Source organism: Gracilinanus agilis, chromosome 2 (genome assembly GCF_016433145.1).
Source record: "Gracilinanus agilis isolate LMUSP501 chromosome 2, AgileGrace, whole genome shotgun sequence".
Taxonomy (NCBI): domain Eukaryota; kingdom Metazoa; phylum Chordata; class Mammalia; order Didelphimorphia; family Didelphidae; genus Gracilinanus; species Gracilinanus agilis.
In genome coordinates, this window is record NC_058131.1 from 155,689,469 (window position 1) to 155,712,815 (window position 23,347).

At 36.0% G+C, this 23,347-nt stretch overlaps 1 protein-coding gene across 1 annotated transcript in view; it reads right to left on the reverse strand.

The window, feature by feature from the left end:
* KIF13B (kinesin family member 13B) overlaps window positions 1-23,347 on the reverse strand; it is a 280,794-nt gene that overhangs the window by 73,049 nt on the left and 184,398 nt on the right. Inside the window, 9 exon segments of the mRNA XM_044663470.1 lie at window positions 942-1,088; window positions 5,526-5,658; window positions 7,907-8,064; window positions 8,758-8,928; window positions 16,134-16,262; window positions 17,452-17,601; window positions 18,886-19,032; window positions 20,663-20,825; window positions 23,129-23,342. Of these exon segments, the coding sequence (XP_044519405.1) occupies window positions 942-1,088; window positions 5,526-5,658; window positions 7,907-8,064; window positions 8,758-8,928; window positions 16,134-16,262; window positions 17,452-17,601; window positions 18,886-19,032; window positions 20,663-20,825; window positions 23,129-23,342 (1,412 nt within the window).

Sequence of the window (23,347 nt, forward strand, 5' to 3'; positions counted from 1 at the left end):
GCTAGAGAGCCTGGGGACAGAAGGAAGGTCCTTATGGGGCCGTCATGACTAGTGCTGATTCTGCATAGAGGACAACATGGTTGTAAAATGTCCAAGTCACCACTTCCCCAACACTTTTTCATAGTTGTGAAAGGAACTGTATGTAGCAGTCTCTTTTCAACCACTATAGGACCTTAGTTTGCTCTGACACAGGCTCCCTCATTCATTTTGACAACTCAGGCAGACAGGTGACTCATTAAAGATAAGCTATTATTCAATTTCCACTCTGTCATCAAAAATTAAACTTGGGTAGACTTTGCCTAGTGTTGCTCTAACATTGGGTCATCATTTTCTCATTCCATAACTTGATTCTGAAATCCTTTCACATATTTTATCTCTTTTTAAAGTTAAATTAATGAATTTTTCTAATTTGATTAATTTATACTTTTCTCTTTGGTCCTTAAGGTTTGGGGATATTTTTTTGTTTTGTTTTGTTTCCTGAAGCTTTGAATTAAATGCCTGAGCTTCTAACAAGAAGGTAAGGAACTCTTATCAGGCATTCTCCAGAAACTTGTATAGTATTTTCCCTGCTGAGTTTATATCCTTACCCACTAGAGGAAATTAAGTGCCTACTGACAATTAGTTTGAATAATCCAGTAGGAGGTTGATGCACTGGGTTGGGGAGATCTGACAAGCCTAATCACTATTAGAAACTATAGGCATTCTAGCAGCTGAGATATTTTAACTCTCATCTTGCCACCATTCCTGGTGGGTCCCAATAGTCTAGCAAACTGATTTCATCAAAATGCAACAAACTGAAATGACGGTAAAGGAAAATAAGAAGAAATACTAGATAGAACCATCCTCAGAAGGTAAGTTTTCTAGGCTGTTCTAATAATGACCTTGACTTTCATTTCTTGAATATTTTCCCAACAAGAACATTAAAACACAATGGCACTTACATGGAAAATTTCATGACTCTTTGGGGATCGTATAGGTCTTATTTTTACACATCCTACACCAACAGACATTATGGATTCCTCCATTAGTGGCAAAGTTCCAGACTCCTGCACAGACTTCACTTCAACCTGAATTCGCCGTGACTGCCCCTATGTCAGAAACAATTTAAAAATCAGGAATCCTAGATCATCAAAGGCTTAGTATGGAGAGACCTCTACAGGTAGAAGTTCAGAAGGCTCTACTGGTTTTGGATCACTGAACATTTCAAAAAGTAAAAACTATATCCTTTAAAAATGAGGGTGTAGCACGTACAGTCAATGAAGAAAAGCAACTCACTTCAGGAAAAAGTTCTTAGTATGTAGAGCTAATACTGTGAGATTTGTGCATATTTTCCAAGAAACAAGATCTTGAAAGAAAACATTCAAAATTATACTCTTCAAAATTAGTTTATAATTTTAGAAACCTCAAAATAGAAATGAGAAGAAAACATATGAGTCTACAATTTCAAGTAAGCTGGCCTCCTCCCTCTCCAACAGTTCTTTAGTTGCCTGGGGCTTTGTCTTATCATGAAAATCAAGTCAGGCACTGATTGATCCTACCAAGCTTGATTTGGACAGATGGGACACAGATGACTCTTGATTTAATATTTATCCATATATATTATATCAAATTCTCTGCTAAAAAAACCTCTAAGAAAATAAAATTTGATAATGGCCTCAAATAGTTTGGTTCATATTCAAAGAGCTCTAATGGTAGTGTGTTGTTGGAGTTTGAGAAGGTGGGTGAGAGGGGAGAGGAAAGTTTAGATAAACAAAAAATGACTTACTACAAGAAGTTAAATTCCATTTTAATTAAAAAATTTGAGGCAAGGCGAGTTTTCTTCCCTACACTGCATATAAAATTATAGATTTTCAGACCTTAATACATGGATTCAACTTAAAAGCTCAATTCCCAAATGAGGCAAAATTGTATTTATCAAAACTAGAAACTGAACAATTTTCAATTTAAGAATCCTCTAAACAACATTTAAACAAAAGTCAAAATTAGCTACTAAGTGCTCTGAATGAGATGTGAATTCTATTAAGCTATCTAGCTTTAGACTCTATACTTCTAGATCTAAACTTTTCTGTTTGTTTTTTAAAGCCCTTTACAACGTTGCCCCAACTCTTTCTGGTTTTACTGGACATTACTTCCCCACTCTGCATGCTCAAATGGCCTCTGCATACTCACAAAGAATATTTCACCTCCGACCTCAGCATCTGGGGTTGTGCCCTGCCCTCCTCCCCTGGGCCATGCACTCACAGTGGTCCCCTCTTCCTGTAGGGGGATCACAGTGGTTTAAGAACCACTTCTTACAAGAAGTTCTTCATATTCCTCCCCCAAGGTCTAGCGCTCTCCCTGCCAAAGAAGCTTATATGTAAATACTCTGTCATATTTGTATTTATTCTTGTTGTATTGATTCTGTATGGACTTAAATATATATATTTGTCACCCTCATTATGATGTTAAACTCCTTGGCAAGACTGGATTATTTCATTCATTCATCTAGCACAGCAGCCAGCACACAGTATTTAATAAAATACTTGATTGAGGAAGTCTTTTGGAGATTTAAACTTTAAAATCATACCTGTTCACAGCTAGTACCATAGTTCAAGTCTGCATCATCTCCTGGTAATTACTCTACTATACCAAACTCATTAGAAGCACCAAGGGATGTAACATAAGGACCCACACCTGCCATCTATGAGGTTAAATTTAAAGATTAGCTAGTTCTCTTAAATAATATTCTATCCCGTTTGGAATAAGAACTCACTCTTGAACAAAAACTGCTGGGAAAACTGGAAAACATTATATGGCAGAATCTAGGTGTAAACCAATATCTCACACCCTATACCAAATAAGGTAAAAATGATATATGATTTAGATATAAAGAGTAATACCACAACTAAATTAGGGGAACACAAAGTAGTTTACCAGGCAGATCTTTGGAGAAGGGAAGGATTTATGAACAAATAAGAGATAGAGAATATTATAAGATATAAAATGAATAATTTGATTAAAAAGCTTTTGTACAAACAAAACTAATCTAACCAAGATTATAAGGGAAACAACAAACTAGTAAAAAAAATTTTATAACAAATGTCTCTGATAAAGGTCTGATTTCTCAAATCAGATTTCTCAAAAAAGAACTAAGTCAAATTTGTAAGAATACAAGTTATTCCCCAATTGGACAAATGGTCAAAGGATATGAACAAGCAATTTTCAGATGAAAATATTCTAAATTGATCTTGATTAGAGAAATGCGAATTAAAACAACTCTGAGGGACCACCTCACACCTATCAGATTGGCCAATATGGCAATAAAGGAAAGTGGTAAATGTTGGAGGGAAGGTGGCAAAACTGGAACACTAACGTACTGTTGGTGGAGTTGTGAACTGGTCCACCCGTTCTGGAAGGCAATTTGGAACTATACCCAAAAAGCTATAAAACTATGCATATAACTTTTGATCCAGTAATACCACTAATGGATCTGTATCCCAAAGAGATAATAAAAAAGGGAAAAGGACTTATTTGTACAAAAATATTTCTAGTAGCTCTTTTTGTAGTGCAAAGAATTGGAAATTATGGGGATGTCCATCAATTTGGGAATGGCTGAACAACTTGGGGTACATGTTGGTAATGGAATATTATTGTGCTACAAGAAATGAGAAGCAAGATGATTTCAGAAAAAGCTGGAAAGATCTGCAAGACCTGATGCAGAGAGAAATAAGCAGAACTGGGAGAACACTGTTATACAATAACAGCAATATTATGCAATAATTATCTGTGAAAACTTGGCTACTCTCAGCAATGTAATCATCCAGGACAATCCTGAAAGTCTTATGACTATCCACCTCCAGAGAAAGATCTATTGGAGTCATCTTTCACATCAGTGAATTTATGGTTTTATTTTGGGGTTTTGGTTATGTATGACTATGCTCTTAAAACAATGACCAACATGAAAGTATGTTTTGCATGATGATAAAAAAAAAGAAAAAGGAAATTCAATTTAAAAACAATAATATTCTAATGCCCAAATGAAAGCTACTGTCTCCAATCATTTTCTGATCCAATCAATTCTATATATATTTACTGGAACAATCTTTTTCAAACAAAGTTTTCTTTATCCTACTCACCAGTAAAAAAAGCTTAAATGGTTCACTATTTTCTATTTTATCAAATTTAAATCTTTACAGATCTTTAGTCCAGCATTCAGTGCTCTTCCAAGTGGCCAACATACTCCACTCCTATCCCTTCCGTTAATATCCAATACTTTCTATTTCCTCCCCTTTACCCACACAACTGCCTGCAGCCTTGCCATGTTTAATTCATGCTAATTTGAAATTGAAAACTTCTTTCTGAAAGTCTGCCCTTCTTTGCTTGTCTGTTTTCACCAGTTATTTAAAAACTAAACCCAGAGTAAACATGAAGTTTCACTCAAGAGATATCTGCCTACTATTCTTCTATAGACTCTAAGAGCTAGAGGTGATAAGTCCTGCCTTAATTTAAGGTACCTATATCTAATAGGTCCAGGACAACCAGCTGAAGACTCTCTTCTAGAAAATCTTTAATTCTTTAACCTTAGTTCCTTTCTTAATAAAATAATGGCGTTTAACTAGATTTCTTATAGTTCTAAAGTCCTGAGATTCTATAGACTCATAGTACACAAATTCTACCTGATGCCCAATTCAAACACAGTTTGCTTTAATTAAAGTCCATTATCTCCTGTTTAGGTTTTAAAGAGCATACAAAAAAATTACTCCCTGAACATCTTTCTTCGCACAAACCATTTATATTCATTGAGGTGTTCTTTTCTTCCCTTTAATCTTTTTTCCTAAGGTGCATTCTCCACTTATTGAATCATTTTCATCTCTACTTTTCCAGACCTGCTCCGTTTCTCAGTGTGGTTACCAGAACATGATAAAATGTTTTAATAAAAATCTCCCTAATGCAAATGTGGACAGAAAGCTTATTTCCTAACCTTATATGCATATTGCTTTTAATAGTATCTTGTGACTCTCCTTGCCAACAATGGCAACAGACTAATTATTCCCAGTTATTCCACTATAATATTTTACTCCTGTTAGTATTGTTAATTATTTGCTCTAGGCAATTAGGCTGTAATCTCCTTGAAGGCAAGGGAAAATATCTTCTTTCTTATTATGCCTTTTCAGTAAATAGCATGTAATAACTCAATAAATGGGAGTAAATAGAAGACCTTATGAATAAAAAAACAAAGCAATATAGAATAGAAGTACATCAACTAAAGAGAAAAAGTTTAGCCAGATTTAAGCATTAGATTATAAGTTCCTTGAGGGCAGGGACTGTCTTTTGCTTCTTTTTTGAATCCTTAGTTCTTAGCACAGTGTCTAGCACATAGAAGGTGCTTAATAAATGTTTACTGATTAACTGGCTTTCTTTTTCAAATTTTTCATCTAATAATATTAATCAACTCAGTTAAAATGAGATGAAGTCTGAAAGAGATATTTGCTTTGGCAAAGAAGGCATTATTAACTTTTCTGTTGATCTGATTCCAATCCTCTTACCTGCCGTAGCTGGAAAATACCTCCTGTCTGCACGTCTTTTGCAGGAATCACTTCCACTGGACAGTATTCCCCATTTTCATTCTGTTCCAGAATTTGAACCCAGAATTCTACTTTTCTAGTGACTTCACTCCACCTAGTAAAAATTTAAGAGCTTTAAAATCAGATCTTTATTTTACAAAATGTTTTATCTAAGCAGATAGTTATATTATTGTCTAAAAGAAAAATCTATAAACATCCATACAATAGTCATATTATTAAAAAATAATTATTTGAAACAAAATCATATAGACTTACATTTAAGTATGGAGACTTGCAATAACACTAATATTCCATAGGACATACAATTTGGCAAAATATAACCTGGCATTTTGGAGAATGTTGCAAAGAAGTCAGTATCATATAATGAAAAAAGTAATTTGGCATCCTGGAATCTTGAGTTTTAATCCTACCTCTGCCTGCATGTTCTTTGGTCAGTTAATGTCACAACGAATCAATAGATTAATCTTTAAAAGCAGGAAGTTAGAGTTCCAAGGTCTTATTTGAAAGTAAATCCTAGAATTGCAGGATGAAAGTGTTTATAGTTGAAAATGGACACTTTTTAAGTTGTCACGAAATCTGGGTGGGTAACTTCATGGCTCAAAGAGCTTAACTATTCTTTCAATGAACAACTTATCAATGATATTTATTAATTACTAGGAGGACCCATACACTCAAGTAAAGGAAGAAGATAGTTTCACAGTTGAACTCATTTTAACTCACATTGGAAGTGGCTCCATCCAAATTAGAACCTCAACAAAAAAGGATCCCTGAGTTGCTAACAAATGGATGTAAAGCAGTCATTTTTAAAAGGCTTAAACTTGCGCTTTCAGTTATTTTTCAGGGAAGACAGAATAACTACCTACTTCAAAAGTCACTCAAAAATAAGATTAATAGGAATAAGTAACATATGAAACTAAATCAACTAAATTATCTGACCAAAGTCACAAAGTCAACAACTTTGGACTCATTCTTGACTTTTCCCTCCCCCTCAATTTCTACATTCAATCAAATGTCAACATTTCTCCCATTTCTCCCCTTTTCTCAGCATATACTGTCTACTCAATTCAATTCATCACTGCTTTCTTAGACTATTGTAATAGTCTCGTAATAGATCTTCTTGTCTTTAGTTTTTACCTTTTCCAATCTATCTTCTACACAAGTTGCCAAAATGATATTCATGAAACACAGATCAGACTAAGTCTGCCATAAAACAAAAAATGTTAATGATTCCCCATTTCCTCCAGAATAAAATCCTAAATGTTCATTTATTTAAAGTTCTCTACAATCTTGTTCTCAAATACCTTTCTAGTCTTATTTCATATTATTTACTTCATAAGAACTCTGTCCTGATCGAAGTGCCCTGTTAGCTTGTTCCTATATAGGACATTCCATCTATCATCTCTGTCCCTTACACAAATGGTGCTCCACGTATGGAATGCATTTCCACTTTATAGAATTCCTAGCTTTCTTAGTTCACCTTTATGTAAGATAATTTTCTTGATAATGCTAGATACTCTGTCCCACTAGAAATTCCTTTTATGGGCATGTCAAAACCCCAGTAGAAAATAAATTCCTTAAGGGCAAGAAATCTTGGGTTTTTGTCTTTATATTTTCAGTATGCAACAGTTTTGCACAAAATGTAGTGATTAGTAGTAACTTTTTGTTGAACTGAAAACTGAATTAAGAGAGTCAGAAACAAATCTATAGAGTGACTTCTAGTTTATAATCACAAAATCATACTTCCTGAAATGCCCCCAAAAGATATGGTGCTTTCAGTACTGAATTTACTCAATGATAACCAGCTATACTGAAGCATAAATTTCTTTTGAAACCTTCTTATGAGTTCTGATCAACAATCAAATCTGGCACTTTTCACACAAGTTGATTGAATACATAACAGTAAGAGGTTTCCAAATAAAGATCAACTAGTTAACACTGAAACCAACTGCAAGAGTGGCAGTGCTCTCTTAAGAGGTCTGTTAATTACAAAACAATTCCCAAGAAGTTCCCCAGCCAACCTTAAACCATTAACCACTCCATCGGAAACACCTGCTCATTTAACTTTCTCCCAATTGTTCTTTAAAGCTTATTTCCTTTAGGAAGATTAAATTTCTGTGGAGGATCTTAATCATGACTAAAATAGATTAAGTTTTTCTGAATATCCTGTCCCACTACAGCATCTTAATTACACTGTTTTAGTACTAGTTCCATTTTAAATGATGGGCTACACTGATGATTCTTCACTGAATGATGATCATCAGAAATAGTAATATTGGCCTTCAATGAAGAACTTAAAATATTGTGGGTTTTTTTTTTAATGGAATAAGACATTTGAAAATCACCTATCACGGAGACTCCGTGTTTTGGCTTGGATAATTCCCAAATCCCAAAGGGCTGGGTTTTTTCGAGGATCAGTCATCTTGTGGCCATATACTTCAATTGCCAAAGCCCCTTCAGAAAGATATTCAATAAAATCTTCAGAGATGTGGAAAGAAAACTCCTACAAGGAACAAAAAAGGCTGATTAATGAAAAAGAAGGATCGTTCTCCCAAAACCCCTATTATTGCTCATGCCTGATCCATAATGCATTCTTCAGTACAAAGTAGAATAACAGAGAAAGACATAATGTTTTATCATTATAGAAGCAAACAGTCAAGAGCAATTCCCAAATGGCCTCCAGGTCTTGAGACTAAGGAATATGCTAGAGGTAAGAAATGTCAGAGGTATGGCTTGAACACCAAAACCAATATTTTATTGATTGTGCTGCCTCTCTAAGATAAAATGTAAGAGAGTAGTTCTCAGACTTTTTGGTCTTACCACTCATAAAAATTATTGAGGAAGGCATCACCCCAAAACCTTTTGTGTATTTGGGGTATATCTACTGATACTTACCATACTGTAAATTAGGGTATCTTAATATTATTATGAAAATAATTTTGCCCCCATGGAACTAGTCAAAGTGTCTTGGGATTCTCAGGGGTCCTTGCACCACATTTTGAGAACTGCTGGTATGACATATTTAAAGAAGTAAGAATTTACTAATAACAAAGTGTGTTAAATGTCAAAATAGGTGATTAAAAATGATACAATTTCTCTTTTGAGGGACCTTTTAACATGCTGGTGGCAAGTTATTTCTAAGAAGTTTCTCTCTCAGTAGTCTTAAAATCAAACAAGTCTAAAAAACAAAAATTACATTGCAGTGATCGAAGACCACCATGCACTGAGGCTCTTTGCTGACAGGAGAAGATGAAGTATCAACTTCAGGTGCAACAGTGACTGGTTCCTGCTGATCCCAGAAGGTATATTTGCAGAACACAAAGTTGGAGAGATGTTGTGGCAAACCTGTAGCTTGAAGTATTTTGACCTGAAGGAAGAAAGAATTTTTCAAAATTAGTAAAGTCAAGGCAAAAAGCAAAGCAAGAAAATAGGGAACTTAAGTATTAAAAGAGCTTTCCTCTAAATCTGAACTCAGACACTTCCTAGCTTTGTGACCCCTTGGCAAGTAACTTAACTCTGATTGGCTTGTCCTTGGCCCTCTTCTGTTTCAGAACTGGTACTAAGACAGAATTCTGGTAAGGGGTTTTAAAAACAAAAATCAAAAATGTTCCTCTAGTTAACCCGTAACACTGTGGGATAATAGTAAAAGCAGAGGAACAGGACTCAGGAAACTTGGGTTTCAGTTGATGATATCTAAATAATTAGTTGCTACTCTGCCTAGGGTAAATAACTTAACCTGTAAGTATCTATGTTAAAAGAGGAGTCTCCTGATGATACCTATGCAGTAGGATTTTTGTGAAGATGTGAGTGGAAATGTGAATTTACTTTGAAAAAGTAAAAATACTACATACTACATTTTAATGCTTTAAAATACAGTTTTTCACGTTTGCTTTTCAGTGAAATAGAAGTCACAAAAACGTAACACACAAAAATTTAAGATACATATTTATATTTAAACATGTTTTGAACAAACCTACATAGGAGTAATATAAACACAAAAAACACTAAAGCTCTTCCTGTGGTAGAAAAAACTGGAAACTAAGGGGTTACCCATCAACTGGGGAATGGTTGAACAAATTATGATAGGTGAATTAGATGGAATACTAATAGTAATGATGAAGAGAAACCAGACTGACTTATATGAAATGATACAAAGTGAATTGAGCAGAACCAGAAAAAGAACTCATAAATAGTAATAATACTATAACGACAAAACAATTTTGAAAAACTTAAGAACTCTGAACAATACAACCAACCATGATTCATCAATGCAATGCATGATGAAATATGCTCCCTATCTTTTCACAGAGACAGGTTGGACTAACAGCAGAGATTGAGACATTTTTTTCTCTGACATGATCAATGAGGCAACTGATTCTGTTCAATTATGCACATTAATAGTTTTGTTTTTCTTTCTTTTTCAAAAAGGGGATGGTGAGGAGAAGAAAAGATGGAGGTTCATTCATTGAAAAAAGTCAGATTTTAAAAATTTTAAATAAAAAAGGAACTCATATAGAAACCTCAAACTTGGAAAATGTGTTTGTTATATGTATGTGTCAAAAATGGGAGGAAACAAATGACCAAGGTAACACCTAGTACACAGTTTCCCAACTATGACTGTGATGGTCAAAGAAGGCAGCCAACAGTAGAGGAGAGAGCCTGATATTAGCATTTTATGTTGTAATGGATAGGGTTTTCACACAATTCTTTTACACAAAAATTTGATTGAGCTTCCTAGGACCGAATAATATAATCAAAGATTACTTTTGCCTAGAAATGAGGAGGTAGGATTGAATGACCTCTAAGATTCCCTTCTTGCTTTAAATGATTCTCCAAACTCTCTATTTGAAATGACTGTATCTACCACTACTAGCCTCTTATCTAAAGGGGTCTAAAATCTACATAATGGACTTGACACATAGATATAAACATAAAATAAAATAAAACTTGGCAGACAAACACACACACACACACACACACACACACACACACACACACACACACAAACACCAGACAGTGCTCAATAAAAATTTGAGAAGAAAATAACTTTCAACTGGCAATGGAGATATTGAGAGGTTGCCACCTAAGCAGAACACTGAAGGAAAATGTCAACTGAAGGAAGATGTTAATAGGAAAGGATGAAAAGGGAGTATATTTCAGCCATGGCAAATGGCTTGTTTGAATTCATGAAGTATACATGAAGGGACTATGGAATAGTTAGCAGTTTCCAAAATGAGAATAACAGTTGTATGACATACCTCAGAAGGAGAGTGTGGAGAATAAACTTTATGAACGATTAAAAACTATATAAAAGTGGAGTATTATTATTAAAACTTATGGAAGAGTTGAGAAAGGACATGGATTCATAGAAAACTAAGCTTATAGGTTTCTGGATTCAGCCATTAAAATCTGTTATACTAGAAATAAAATAATTTTAGAAGAGAAATGTCAGAGGCCAGACTACAAGGATTATTGGGTTTGATCACAGACATCACATTTTAAGAAGGGAATTTGCAAAAACTGAATGTGTCCTAATGACTGTAGGAAAGACAGTAAGCAGCCTGAAAAACAAGCAGGAAGATGATTAATGGAAGGAACTGGAGATGTCTAACCTGAAGAGAAAAAATTGGCAAGATCAAGATTGCTTTCTTCTAGCATTAGAAGTACTTTTATGTAAAAGATCTATATTACTTTCCGCCAGAGGACAGACCTATTAGAAGTAGGTAAAAGTTGCAGAAAGGCCAATGTCAATCAATACTATGGAAGATATTTCTAACAATTGGAACTATTGAAAAGTTATTCTGTTCTGACTGAGGAAAAATTGGATTTCCTCTCTAAACCCCTCCCCTAACTATTAGAAGTTCTAAATGTGGAGTCCATGGATTTGGATGGGAAAAACAATTGTGTTCTTATTCGCACTAACTTCTGATATTGAGAATTTCCTCCAATTACTTAAAAACATCTAAGAAGAAGTCCACAGGCTTCATCAGACTGCCAAAGAGGTCCATGGCACAAAATTGGATTCAAATCCCTGAGGAAGAAGCTGGATGACCTCTTATAGGAGATGCTATAAAGGAGTAATGGTGAACATTTTAGAGACTGAATGCCCAAAATGTAACCCTCGCTCTGCATGTGAGCCCTACCTTACCCCAGACAGGGGAGGGAGGAAGCACTACCAATGGCTGCTGGGCAGAGGGGCAGATGATAGGAGAAAAGTTCTCAGGCATGTGGGGAAGGGGAGCATGCCATAGGCTACCCAAACTGGTTACTCTGTTCAGAACTAGGGGAGTTCCAAGGTCCCTTCCAAACTCTGAGATTCCTAAACAATGAAGCTTTATGAGAAAGAAATCATGATGTAGCGGCGTCATGTAAGCTAAGTTATTCAGAAGTTTCCACTTTGGATGAAGCTTTTTCAGTGTTTCTGTAACAGTAACAGAACCTTAACAAGCTATTATAGGTTGAATCTAATGATGTCCTACACAGAGCAATATCAGCACCTACTTAAGGAGTCATCAGTTTCAGGTATTCATTCATTCTCTAAACAACTGTTAACTTTAAGAGGAAAATGATCATTTCCCCATTATTTCTTTGCACAGATTTGCTGTGTTTAATAAAGTGAATTATTCTGAAATATTGCACAGGCAAAAATTCTTTTAATGGAACTACATTTCCAGTTTTAAAAATAACACCTATGAGAAAAATTTTTCTTTACATCTAACTTTACAGGGCAAACTCCAATTTGCAAATCCAAAAATTAAGAGTATTTTATCTTAAACTCTTTAGATGCAATTATAAAAGTCTCCAGAAGGTGTCAGGATAGCACAGAACTTTCTGTAGGTGCAGGCTAAAAGTGAAAAGTCCTATAAGATCTATTCTACAAATTGTTTTATTGCATATTTTAGAATAAGAACAATGTCCTATGGTGGACCTGTAACCCTCATTCACTTTAGTTCTCTTCTTCCCTTTTCATTATATAGAAATAAGCTGAGAATTCATGTTATTCAAGATATAATTCCACTGTTCGATGCATCAATGCTGACTTTGTGTTTATTTCCACTCTGCTGGCTACAGCTGATTCTTCTTCAGTATTCTACAGTGAGTAGACATCACTAACAGATGCATTCTAAAGATATCCAAAAGAAAGGGCTGTTTCATTTGTGACTATGTCCTTCCTTGGCACTTTGTGAGCCCATCTGAAACAGCCAAAAGAGGGCATGTCAAGGACTGAAGGAGGCAGGCATGTTGAGAGAGGCCATAAATGAACTGAACTACTGAACTCCTTCAGCCAGGTCAATCACTCAGACACCTTTTCCCTCAGAATGTTTGAATCTATTTGCCCAGGTCTGTTTGTACCTGTTTCTTCACATCCTGAAAAACAGTTGTTATTTGTTACTTGTTACTTCTTCTCTTTCCCCAGCCCCAATCCTGACCCATACACCAGGGATATCTCAACATTGACCACCAGGGTGCAAGGGTAAGGCTATTAATGGAAGGGAAAAAATATTCCCATAAATTGACTGTCTCCTCACCATTTATTCAACAATTATTTATTGATGGCCTATGATATACATACATAGAACCAGAGTCATATTTGCACTTGGGACAAGGCCTAAGAACCATATCAAAGGCAAATTACAGAGATCCACAAGATATACAGAACCAGAATTTGAACCTAGATCCTCTGAATCCAAATTCAGCATTTTTTCTAGGGCACCACCCTTCCTCTCTATTTAGCCATCTCATTACTCTAGCCAAATTCCCTGGGAAATATCAGTTATGAATTAATGAGCTTTAAAAGCTGCTTTTTTGTTTCTGTATAAATTCAGTAATCACCTTAGGGTAACTTTATTCTATTTTGTTGGGTGAGTCTTTTTCACTAATGGTTTTCATTTTTGGCCCTCTTGCCCAACTCCTAGATTTCTAGCATCAATTTTGAAGAAAAAATTTCAGGGAACAGGAAAGTTTCCTCATGAAGGGGACACAAGATTCCACCACAAGGTGTGCCCCACATCCCCTACTTCCCTTTCCAGATACCCCATGAGGTTATGAGGACTAGTTATGAGGCAAGAAAAGGGGAATTTCCTGGTCTAAAGTTGGTCTCCAGGATGCCCCATGCATCAGGAAGGTTCCTTATTCTTCACTATCTACAAGGAAGGTCCTGGTTTGTTGAGAGTTCCTTTTCATACTCAGAAAATAATTAAGCTGTTCCCCAGCAGGCTTCTGCCTTCCCTCTCTCACCTTTCTGTTCTGCTTGACCAGAACTCTACCCTTATCCAAAGCTCTGACCCTTTAATTTTCCTTAACTAGGGCAACTTTTTTTCCCAGTCCTAGTTGCCCCCCAAGGCTTTGGACCAATGGCCGGCAACCTTTTTGGCCGTGAGAGGCATAAATGCCTGCAGAAGGAGGATGATGGAGGTGGAAGGCGCTGGAATATGGGGCAGAGGCTGAAGGGCCCCCTGGGGCACATCCTGGGGCCCTGCCCCGACCAGCCGATCGGGAGGTGGAGCCAGATATGGCTCAAGAGCCATATGTTGCCAACCCCTGCTCTGGACCTTAGTTCCTGGCAGTTTTAGCTTTCCCTATTTGGTGGAACCCAGAAAGTCAGGCAATTGAGTTCAACAAACACTTACTGAAAAATAAGGGTAAGGAAGTATCTGGTACATGGAGCTTATGGGCAGCTAGGTGGCACAATGGATAGAGTACTGGACTTAGAATTAGGAAGATTCATCTCCTTGATTTTAAATATGGCCTCAAACATTGACTAGGAGTTTCTCATTCTGTAAAATGTGCTGGAGAAGGAAACAGCAAAACACTCAAATATCTTGGCCAAGAAACCCCTGTGAAGAGTGAATCAAACTTTCTTTGTCTATCAATCAGCAATTTTTAAATTAATCAGTCAAAAACTTAAACACCCTACTTAACACTAAGTAAGAGAGTTCCAAATCACTTACTAAAGTGAGTGACAATTCCAGAGGCCACTGCCTCACCCCTTGGGCAGCGCTAGGCAAACTGAAAGACTGCAATTGGTTCCCATAAAGTGGAAGAAGGGACAGGAAGTGTTGTGGAAAAAGGACTAAAAAAAAAGCTCTGAACTTCCTGACTAGGGAAGCTTCAGTTTGGATCTTCACCTTTGATCTTGGACTTTGACTCTTGGACTGCTTCTTGGAGGAGTGCTCCTGGAACTTACCCTTTGGACTTCAGTGTTGGAGGAATTCCCCTTGGGACTTGACCTTCGGTCTTCTCTGGAGTTTGTCTTGAGTGGGTGAGCACCTGACTTTCTTTCCTAAATTCTTGAGAGATTGGGTCTGGAGATCCCTGCCTTGGCTTTACGAGGAGGCTATGTCGGTGGAACTCTAGCTGAAGACACCACTGGGCCTGGGGAAGCCCCTGTGGGGCTGAACCTCACTTCACCAGAAAAGAGCTAGTAGGCTTATTAAAACCTGTCTCTTTAGCTACCTTTTTCCATTTTCACTCTTTTTACCACTTTGTAAATAAAGCTATTAAAGGTCATTTTTGACTTGTTATAATATCTTTAAATCGGTGACTACAATATTACTATAGAATTCTGATATTAGCATAAAACCTAAATTTACATTCTTACACTCCCAAATGGGGCCACCTAGAGTCAGACATGATTGAAGTGATTCAACAACAAAATACAGAGAAAGCTGGGTTTGAATCCCAGACCTGCTCCCAAACGACCCCTAACAAAAATCACTTAACCATTCTCATTCTGTTTCCACATCTAAAATGAAAAAGTTTGACCAACCAATGTCTAAAGTCCCTTTCGGGTCTGAATCCTATGGTCCTAGGCATACAGCTATGCAAATCTCCCAGGCTCACTGTTGGCATAACTGCTGCCTATTATCTATTATCCAAGTTCCCAACTATTTGTCAGATAGTTTTATCTGAGAGCTTAAGTTATCACACCTTTTCAAGGGCATATGTATTTTAACAAAGGGTATATTAAGTTCCAAAGGAATGAAGTTCTAGTGCTAGGATTTAGGGCATCAGTGATATATGCTGGGGGTATGGTGACATTCTAGGTGTTTCTTAAATTTAGTAACATAGGTAACCATCTATTCTGCTTTCATTCTCAGCTTAGAGAGAATAGTATAAGTATAAATAGATAAGAAGGAAGAACCACTGTACATCTGGAGAATAGTGAGTGTACAGGCTGGGCCAAGAACACAAAGAGCAGAGCTGGGTTGATATTCACCTATTTTCACTTTCTGAGAGAAGCAGTAGGACAAAACCTAATCTATATGATACATATGTTAAAACCTAAATTTTGTTTTATTTTTATATAAAAATTTTAGATCAATTTATATCCTAGATTGACATAACATGGTGATAAAAGAATGTCTCTAAAATTACTATATGGTTGAGACAGGTCTCTGTAACAAATAATTTACCACCAATTCTGAAATCATTAAGAAAAAATTTACAAAATTTTCCTCTTCTCCTATTTCAATGTTCCTAAGATGAACTAGAGTAGTTTAATAAAAGTTCCCCTCATACCTACTCAGTATTAGGGTAAGAAAATTCTTCTTAAGTGAAACTAGGACTTACCATGCACACCAGTTTGTGGTCCTGTGTGTCCTTATCAAATGAAAAGTCAACACTGTCATCCCCGCCTGCGATTCGTTCTCCAATAGCACCACTGATCTGCACCACTTCCACATGTAGTCGACCTGCCACCTAATGATGTGAGAAGGAAAGAGCTGTGATTCTCCTCTTTTTTCCTCTTATAGATGAATATCAAGTTTTAGATTACACTGGTCAGGCAGTAAAAAATGAGTTTGTATAGCTCTTCCTCGCTTCCACTAGTCATTGAACAAGTCTGATACTCTATACAAAGCAATCATGATTACCCCAAGGTTTGCAATGTTTGCCAAGAACCAGAATAGTTGTCCTTCATCAATCCTCCAAGGATCAATAATCTGGAGTATATGGGGACTTTCTCCACCCTAAAAGATCACAATGTGTCTATTTACAACTGAGCAGATGGTCTTTATGAGTTGCTGTGGCAAAAATTCATTACCTTGTAGCCAGTCTGTGATGAGGATCCCAGATTTAGCTAATTCAGTCTGCTGATGCCCGGCATACACTGAGTATGTTGCTGGGCCTGCACTAATTTCACACAAACTTCCAATTTGATAGGCCCCTAAGGAAAATGCATTCCAATAGCAGAAAAGCTGAGAACAGAGAGCTACCTTCCACAATGATGAGGGACTGGAGTGGGACATTTGCAAAGGTTATTGCCGTCATTTTTGTTAATAATACCAACTAGTATTTCTTCAACTTGACTAGCCAGACACAAGAAATGAGGAGTGATCACCTTAACAATGTTGGCATGGTGGAATCATGAGCACTGAATAGTCCTCTAGTTATCTGAATTGTTAAAATATTTCCTCACTCTGTAACTGAGCAAAGAAAACAATATACACAATGACAACAATAATGTAAATGAAAATATCCACTACAGATTAATTGAATGTGTAAATTGCAAAATGACAAAATCAATTTTGGTCCCAAACAAGACATATAAGAAGATACCCTACCCAATCCAATCCTTTCACCAAGGTAATGGTGACAGATCTACAAGCATTGTACCCCTGCATATATTTTCATATTTTGAGGGTGCAATGATCAGTTCTGCTAATTGTTTTTTATATTATTCCTCTTTTTCTTAAAATTTTATTTTTTTCTTAATTTTTTTTTCAATTTTATATATATGTATAGAATGGCTATCTTGGATGTCAGATGAGAATGAACACAGGAGACAAGTTAGGTGATATAAGAGCAATGATATCAAGAAAATTTTCTTTTAAAAAATCAAGTGTTTAGTTCTGGAATATTACTGGAGTAATAAAAAAATACAACCAACCTCTCCTTTCTGGTTGATGATTGGCACAGCATATTGTAACTTCACATCATAAAAAAGAGAGCTTAGGAAAACATTGGCCACACCAATGAGACTATGATTTTCTTGTTCATCGTAGAATGGATCAGCTCGCTTGAAGTAAGATCTTGTTACCTTTAATGAAATTCAGAATATAGAGCTTCAGAAAGTTACTTAGAAGACATGAATTCAGCTTAGAACTTTTCTCTTGATCTATCCAAATGTGAGTCAATAAATATGCAAAAGGGGCTGAAGCCTTCATTTTTACTGTGATCTCACAGAATATTAGTGTTGGAATGGACCTCAGAGGTTCCTCAAAGGGGAAGTGAGAAGTGCTACTGCACCTGACTTAGGAATCACTCTAAGTGCTTTCGTTTACTTGTATTAAATAGGATCATTCTACCTCCTAAAAAGGTTCTGCCTAGCCTTCAGAGGAATACTATTCTACTGCTAACCATAAAAGAAGCTTATCCAAGAGGCAGAAGGAAAATTACATATAAGAGGAAAAAATATGTATTTCCTTCTTAAAACCGGTGAAAATAATGCCCATGATGCTGGTAGTGGGAGAAATATATTAGTAAATATATTTTCTTCCAATGGTCCCAAAAGGTAGTATGGTACCATGTGGATTTGTAATTAGATTAGGTTGTACTCCTTTCCCTGATAGTTATTTTTGGTGTGACTAACCATGGGGAAGGTACTGAAACCTCTCTGAACCTGTTTAAAATGGGGGGAATGCTGTTTACCCTACCAATTTCGCAGTATCAGTAAGACAGTAAATGTCAATAAGAGAGCATTTTATGAACCATAAAGTGCTCTCCAAATGGGAGTTATTATAATGCTATGAACTAGAGCCCTCACTAAGTATAATCACATATTTCTATTCACATTCATAATAAAAACTGAATTTTTTTTATAAAGCATGGAAGCTATAACAATTTGAAAACTTATCACTTAGTATTTGTTTTGAGATGGTAGACTGAACTGCAAGTAAAACCTTGAATGTATCTCAATACTTTCTCTTTTGAAGTATAACAAAATGGAGCAAAATGAGTCAACACCTTAGAAAATTATCTCAGAATAGAGACACCGATGTAAAATGCAAAGAAACCAAAGTAAACACTCTGTAACATCCTTAATCTAAGAGGCTTAACTGAACAATCAAATAGGGTGAAGAGATACTACTTTTGAAAATTTGTTAAACATTCTCTGAACCAGAAGAATCAAAGGATACCAGAAAAATGATTTTTTAAAAAAAATTGTGGTTAGCTAAACACTGCAAACTCTACAAAAAAATTCTGATCCTAGGAATTAGAACAGGCTTAAAGATTTTTACTGCAAAATTGGTTTCCCAATTACTGTATGGTGCTTATATGCAATACCAATTTAGTTACTATATAATGACTGATTATTACTTACCGGGCTATCTTCATCACATTCCTTCCACTCCTGATAAAGGTCCCTCATGTCCAACAATCTATTATCCAGTTTCTCCAAGGACCATATCTGTTTGCCTTTGCCTTTTCTCCTCACCTGGATTGCAGGTTCACTAAGAAGTGAGCCTCGCTGCAAAAACATGAGTAGTTACTATGAGAGGTGTTAAAGAGATTTGCAAAAAATAAAGTACAATAAAACTAAAACCAAATACACACTTGTCAAACAAAGTATTACAACCTGTTTAGCAACTCACATTTATGTTATACTTCTGAGTTTGCAAAAAAAAAAATAAACAGCTACACCCCATCTTACAAATGTCATAAAGCATTTAACATTTTCAATACATTGCAATTTTTATGGATCTATAACTACATCATTAACATCCATTAAGGAGGGATAGGAAAAGTTATTGGGAAGTATCTTGAAATATACAAGGGCAGATTGCAAAAATTTCCCATAGAAAGTGATAGTGTATGTAGACTATGCAGCAGTGACTAGCACTATACAGGGCAAGAAAGAGATAATAATATTTTCACCTCAATCACTGGATTGATTTGAGTTGTCTTGACTAGTCTGACATACCTGAGTATTATGAAATGAACACATTCTTACATTGCTACCTAGTGTACAGTAATTACTCTATTTGATGGCTAGCTACCAGATCAGGCATCTTTGAAGAAACTGTCTTCTTGGTATGAATGACAACAATGATTTGGGGCTTCTCAGAGGCAACAATCAGAGCCTACTTTGTGCTGTAAGTAATTTCTACTGAATCAAATAACTTGTTCTAAGCAATTCTCCTTTTCCAGCTGCCCCATTTAGTCAGATGATAGTTAAACACCAAGTCCTATCACTGGCCTGGACAGTTTTTTGGTCAGGATTGAGAAACAGAAATGGTTCTCAAGAACAAAAGATGGTAGGAGCTGATGGCTGCCTGTCTTTTGCCTCGGATGAACCAATTGAAAGAAGGGAAGGGGAAGAAGCCAAATCCCCTTATAGATAAAAGCTGGAGGGAAGACTTGAATATCAAGGTGTTGGAGCCAAACCCAGCGAATTGAGAAGGAAGAAGGTGGGGATGCAGATACAGAATGGCAAGAGGATGAAGACCACTGCCAGAGCTGAAACAGGTGTGTAGGCAAGGCAGCCAGAGTAAAATTCAATGGAACAGAGGAGTTGGGTCAAGAATAGTAACAGACACACTATAAAAGGTAAAGCACATATCAGGCACTAGCACAAGTTCATTTTTAAGGGAAAGGTGAGAGTACCAAAATGAACTCAAGTTTTGGAGGGCTAAGAACATTAGGTCCCCGTTTTCCTACTCCTATGAAACAGGAAAGAGGGAAGGTGACTATGACTGAGGTTTGCAATCTTATTCTTCATGATCTTTCAAGTACTGCATCAATTATTTCCAAATCTCTAGCCCCCAAATATATTTCCACCATGGATGACCATAGATCTCGATGGCATCAAATATCCTTTTAGTAAATGGCAAACAAAAGAATGATATAATATTGGCTCAATGTGCAAATGCCAAAGAGATACAAAGTAAATAGACTGAGGTGATTTTATGGAAAGCTTCTTGGAATCTAATCATGGATTAGAGAGAGATGACAGCATTACAAAGAGATGGAGGGGCACTAGAAATCTGGGTAAATAAGCCCTGACAATCACAATTAGACTGGAATCACACCTATGAAGGAACACAATGTAAAACAGTTTTGCCCAATGGCATACTTGATCCTATTATTGAAGGCCTCACCTTCCTGTTAGCATCAAGGCTGGAGGCTGGAATCTGTAAGGTGACTTTATATTCCGTTCTCTTGTCCAGTTCCTCTGCAATGAAACTTGCTTCTCTGACTAACAGATTGGCTTTAACAATCTGCTCTCTCAGTTTCATCAGACTGTTGTTCAGTGTTGCTTCTCTTTTTCAACAGAGAGAACATTCAAGATAGAAAAACAGAATATTATATATTAGATTCAAAATTGTAACTACATTTGAAAATTTATGTGAAGAATACACTTATGATGCTATACTTTCACTTGAAGCCTTTCATGATCAATGGCAAACATTTGTTAACAGCTGGCCTTGGGTCAGAAGGACAGTGAATGGCTATAGAACAAGGTATCTTTCTTGAACTGAATGGGGATCAAACCTACAATCTCAGCCTCATTAAAAGCAAGTATATATGTCCTAACCAACCAAAATCAGACTTTTTCTTGTTAGTTGTGATGCTATTTATTTTTGCTTGTTTCCTTTTAATAGCAAATGACCTAAGCTTCAGATTTTAAAACTTGAATAGAAGAGAGTAATTAGGGCGAAGCTTCTATACATATCATACAAAGGTAAATTATTACTGTCAAACCTGAATGATCACTAAATGGGAAAATAGAGAAGAAGCTATACAACTTGAATAGCCGACATAATCTACATGCAACAAATTAGTATGAAAAGAGTAATATTTATCCTTTCCAAAAAGAGAAACTGATTAACTCGAGTATTTTTTTTCTTTCTTTCCTTTTTGTGGGCCTGGCAAATGTGGAAATGTGTTTTGGATAATTATATATAGTTGTAATGGATTTTGTTTTTCCTCACTTCTCAGTGGGACAGGGAAAAGAGGAGGAAAGAATATGGAACTGAAAATAAAATAATATTGAATTTTTTAAAAAATGAGACATTGAGAATGCCAAATGATGCTTAGTTATAACACCCCATTTTTATACAATTTCTGAGAGAATAAAAGGACCATGTCTAAAGTTTACATCTTAGAACATATCAAGGATATTAATGGTAGGCATAGGGGTTTTCATTACTGGTCCTTGGGTGCCTGAGCTGGGATTAGATTACAATTACCCCACAAGGTGCTCTCAATGGGAAAAGTTGAGAATTTACACAGAGTGCATTTGGCTGTGCATAGTGCTATTGAGGGGCAGGTATAGTTGTATTAGAGACAACCCCTAAGTTTGACTACTACAGATAGGAAGAGCTGTATATGTACCACTATATTACTCTCTACTATCACCATATAATTGTCAAGCATTACCCCTGCTCCTTTCCCCTAGCAAGGGCTCTAGCTCTCACTCTGAAGCACACTAACTTAAATATCCCTTTTTTTTTTAATGAATAATACTGTTCTAAATATACTTGAAGAGAGAGTTATTTTTCTCTTTATAACAATCTCAGGGCATGTTCCTAACAATGAGATGCAATGTGGTGTAGCAGTGAGAAGTCCACACAATAGTTATAGAGTCATGGGCAAATTAATTTTCTTTTCAGTGCTCCAGGCACTGTAAAAACTCTAATTGACAAATGAGTTGCCACCTACATTGGTGGGCAAAGTTTCCCACCACTGCACACCAAGAGGTTTACCCACACTAATGAAATCACAGGTCAAGAACAACATCAACAAAATTCCAACAATGTAATATTTACTGGGCCAAAGGGAATGATTATTTTTGTAACTTTTACCCTTCGGTTTACCTTCCTAAAAGATTCTAATAGTCTACAATTTAGTCAACATCAAATAATCTTGCCTGTTGCTCTACAATTACCAGCACTGAGTTTCTGGCTTTTAATTATTTTTGCCATCTGATTAATGTAATTCAAAGTTATCTAAATTTACATCTCTGCAATTATTAGGGAGATTAAATATCTTTTCAAGGAAATATAAAAAAAATTCTGCTTCCTTCTTTGTAAACTGTTCATAAGTTACAATTTTTTATCAACTGGGGAATGGGTATTGCCTTTCTATATATACTTAACAGTTCCTTATTTCCTTGTATATGTTGGATCAATTTTTATATTTCCAATGTATTTTCACATTATGTTTTTTTTACTATACTGTCTTATCCCTATATTTGCATAATTTTTAAAAACTAAATTTCTCTTCCATGACAGAAAAACATACATTATTTTTCTATCCTGAATATTTTTCAGATTAAGTCTATCATTTAGTTAAAATTTACTGTGATAGATGGTTGTGATAGATGTGATAGGTGAAAGATGTAGGTCTAAATTAATTTCTCAAAACCTCGCTAACCTGTTTCCTCAAGTATATTTTTTAAAATACTGAATTCTTTACCCAGTTCTTATTTTCTATAGACTTAATAAACACCAATCTTCTGTATAAATTTCCTTGGTCACTTGGTATCACTAGTCTATTTCACTTATATACTTACTACAAGCACTTCTTGAGACATATAAATTAATTCTGTATCTTTTACCTACCTTTCTTCTGCCCACTGCCTTAAGCGTTGCTGAGCACTGGGAGAATGGAAGGGGAACTTGTCCATGCTGCTACGGTAGGACTGTTTCTCCGGAGAAAGCCGCCTTCTTAGCTGCTCTAGCTCATGTTCATACATGAGTCTCTGACGCTCCAATGCTGACCGCTTCTCCTCTTCATGCTGTTGCTCCAAGCTGTACAAGATGGACTGCATTGGATCTAAT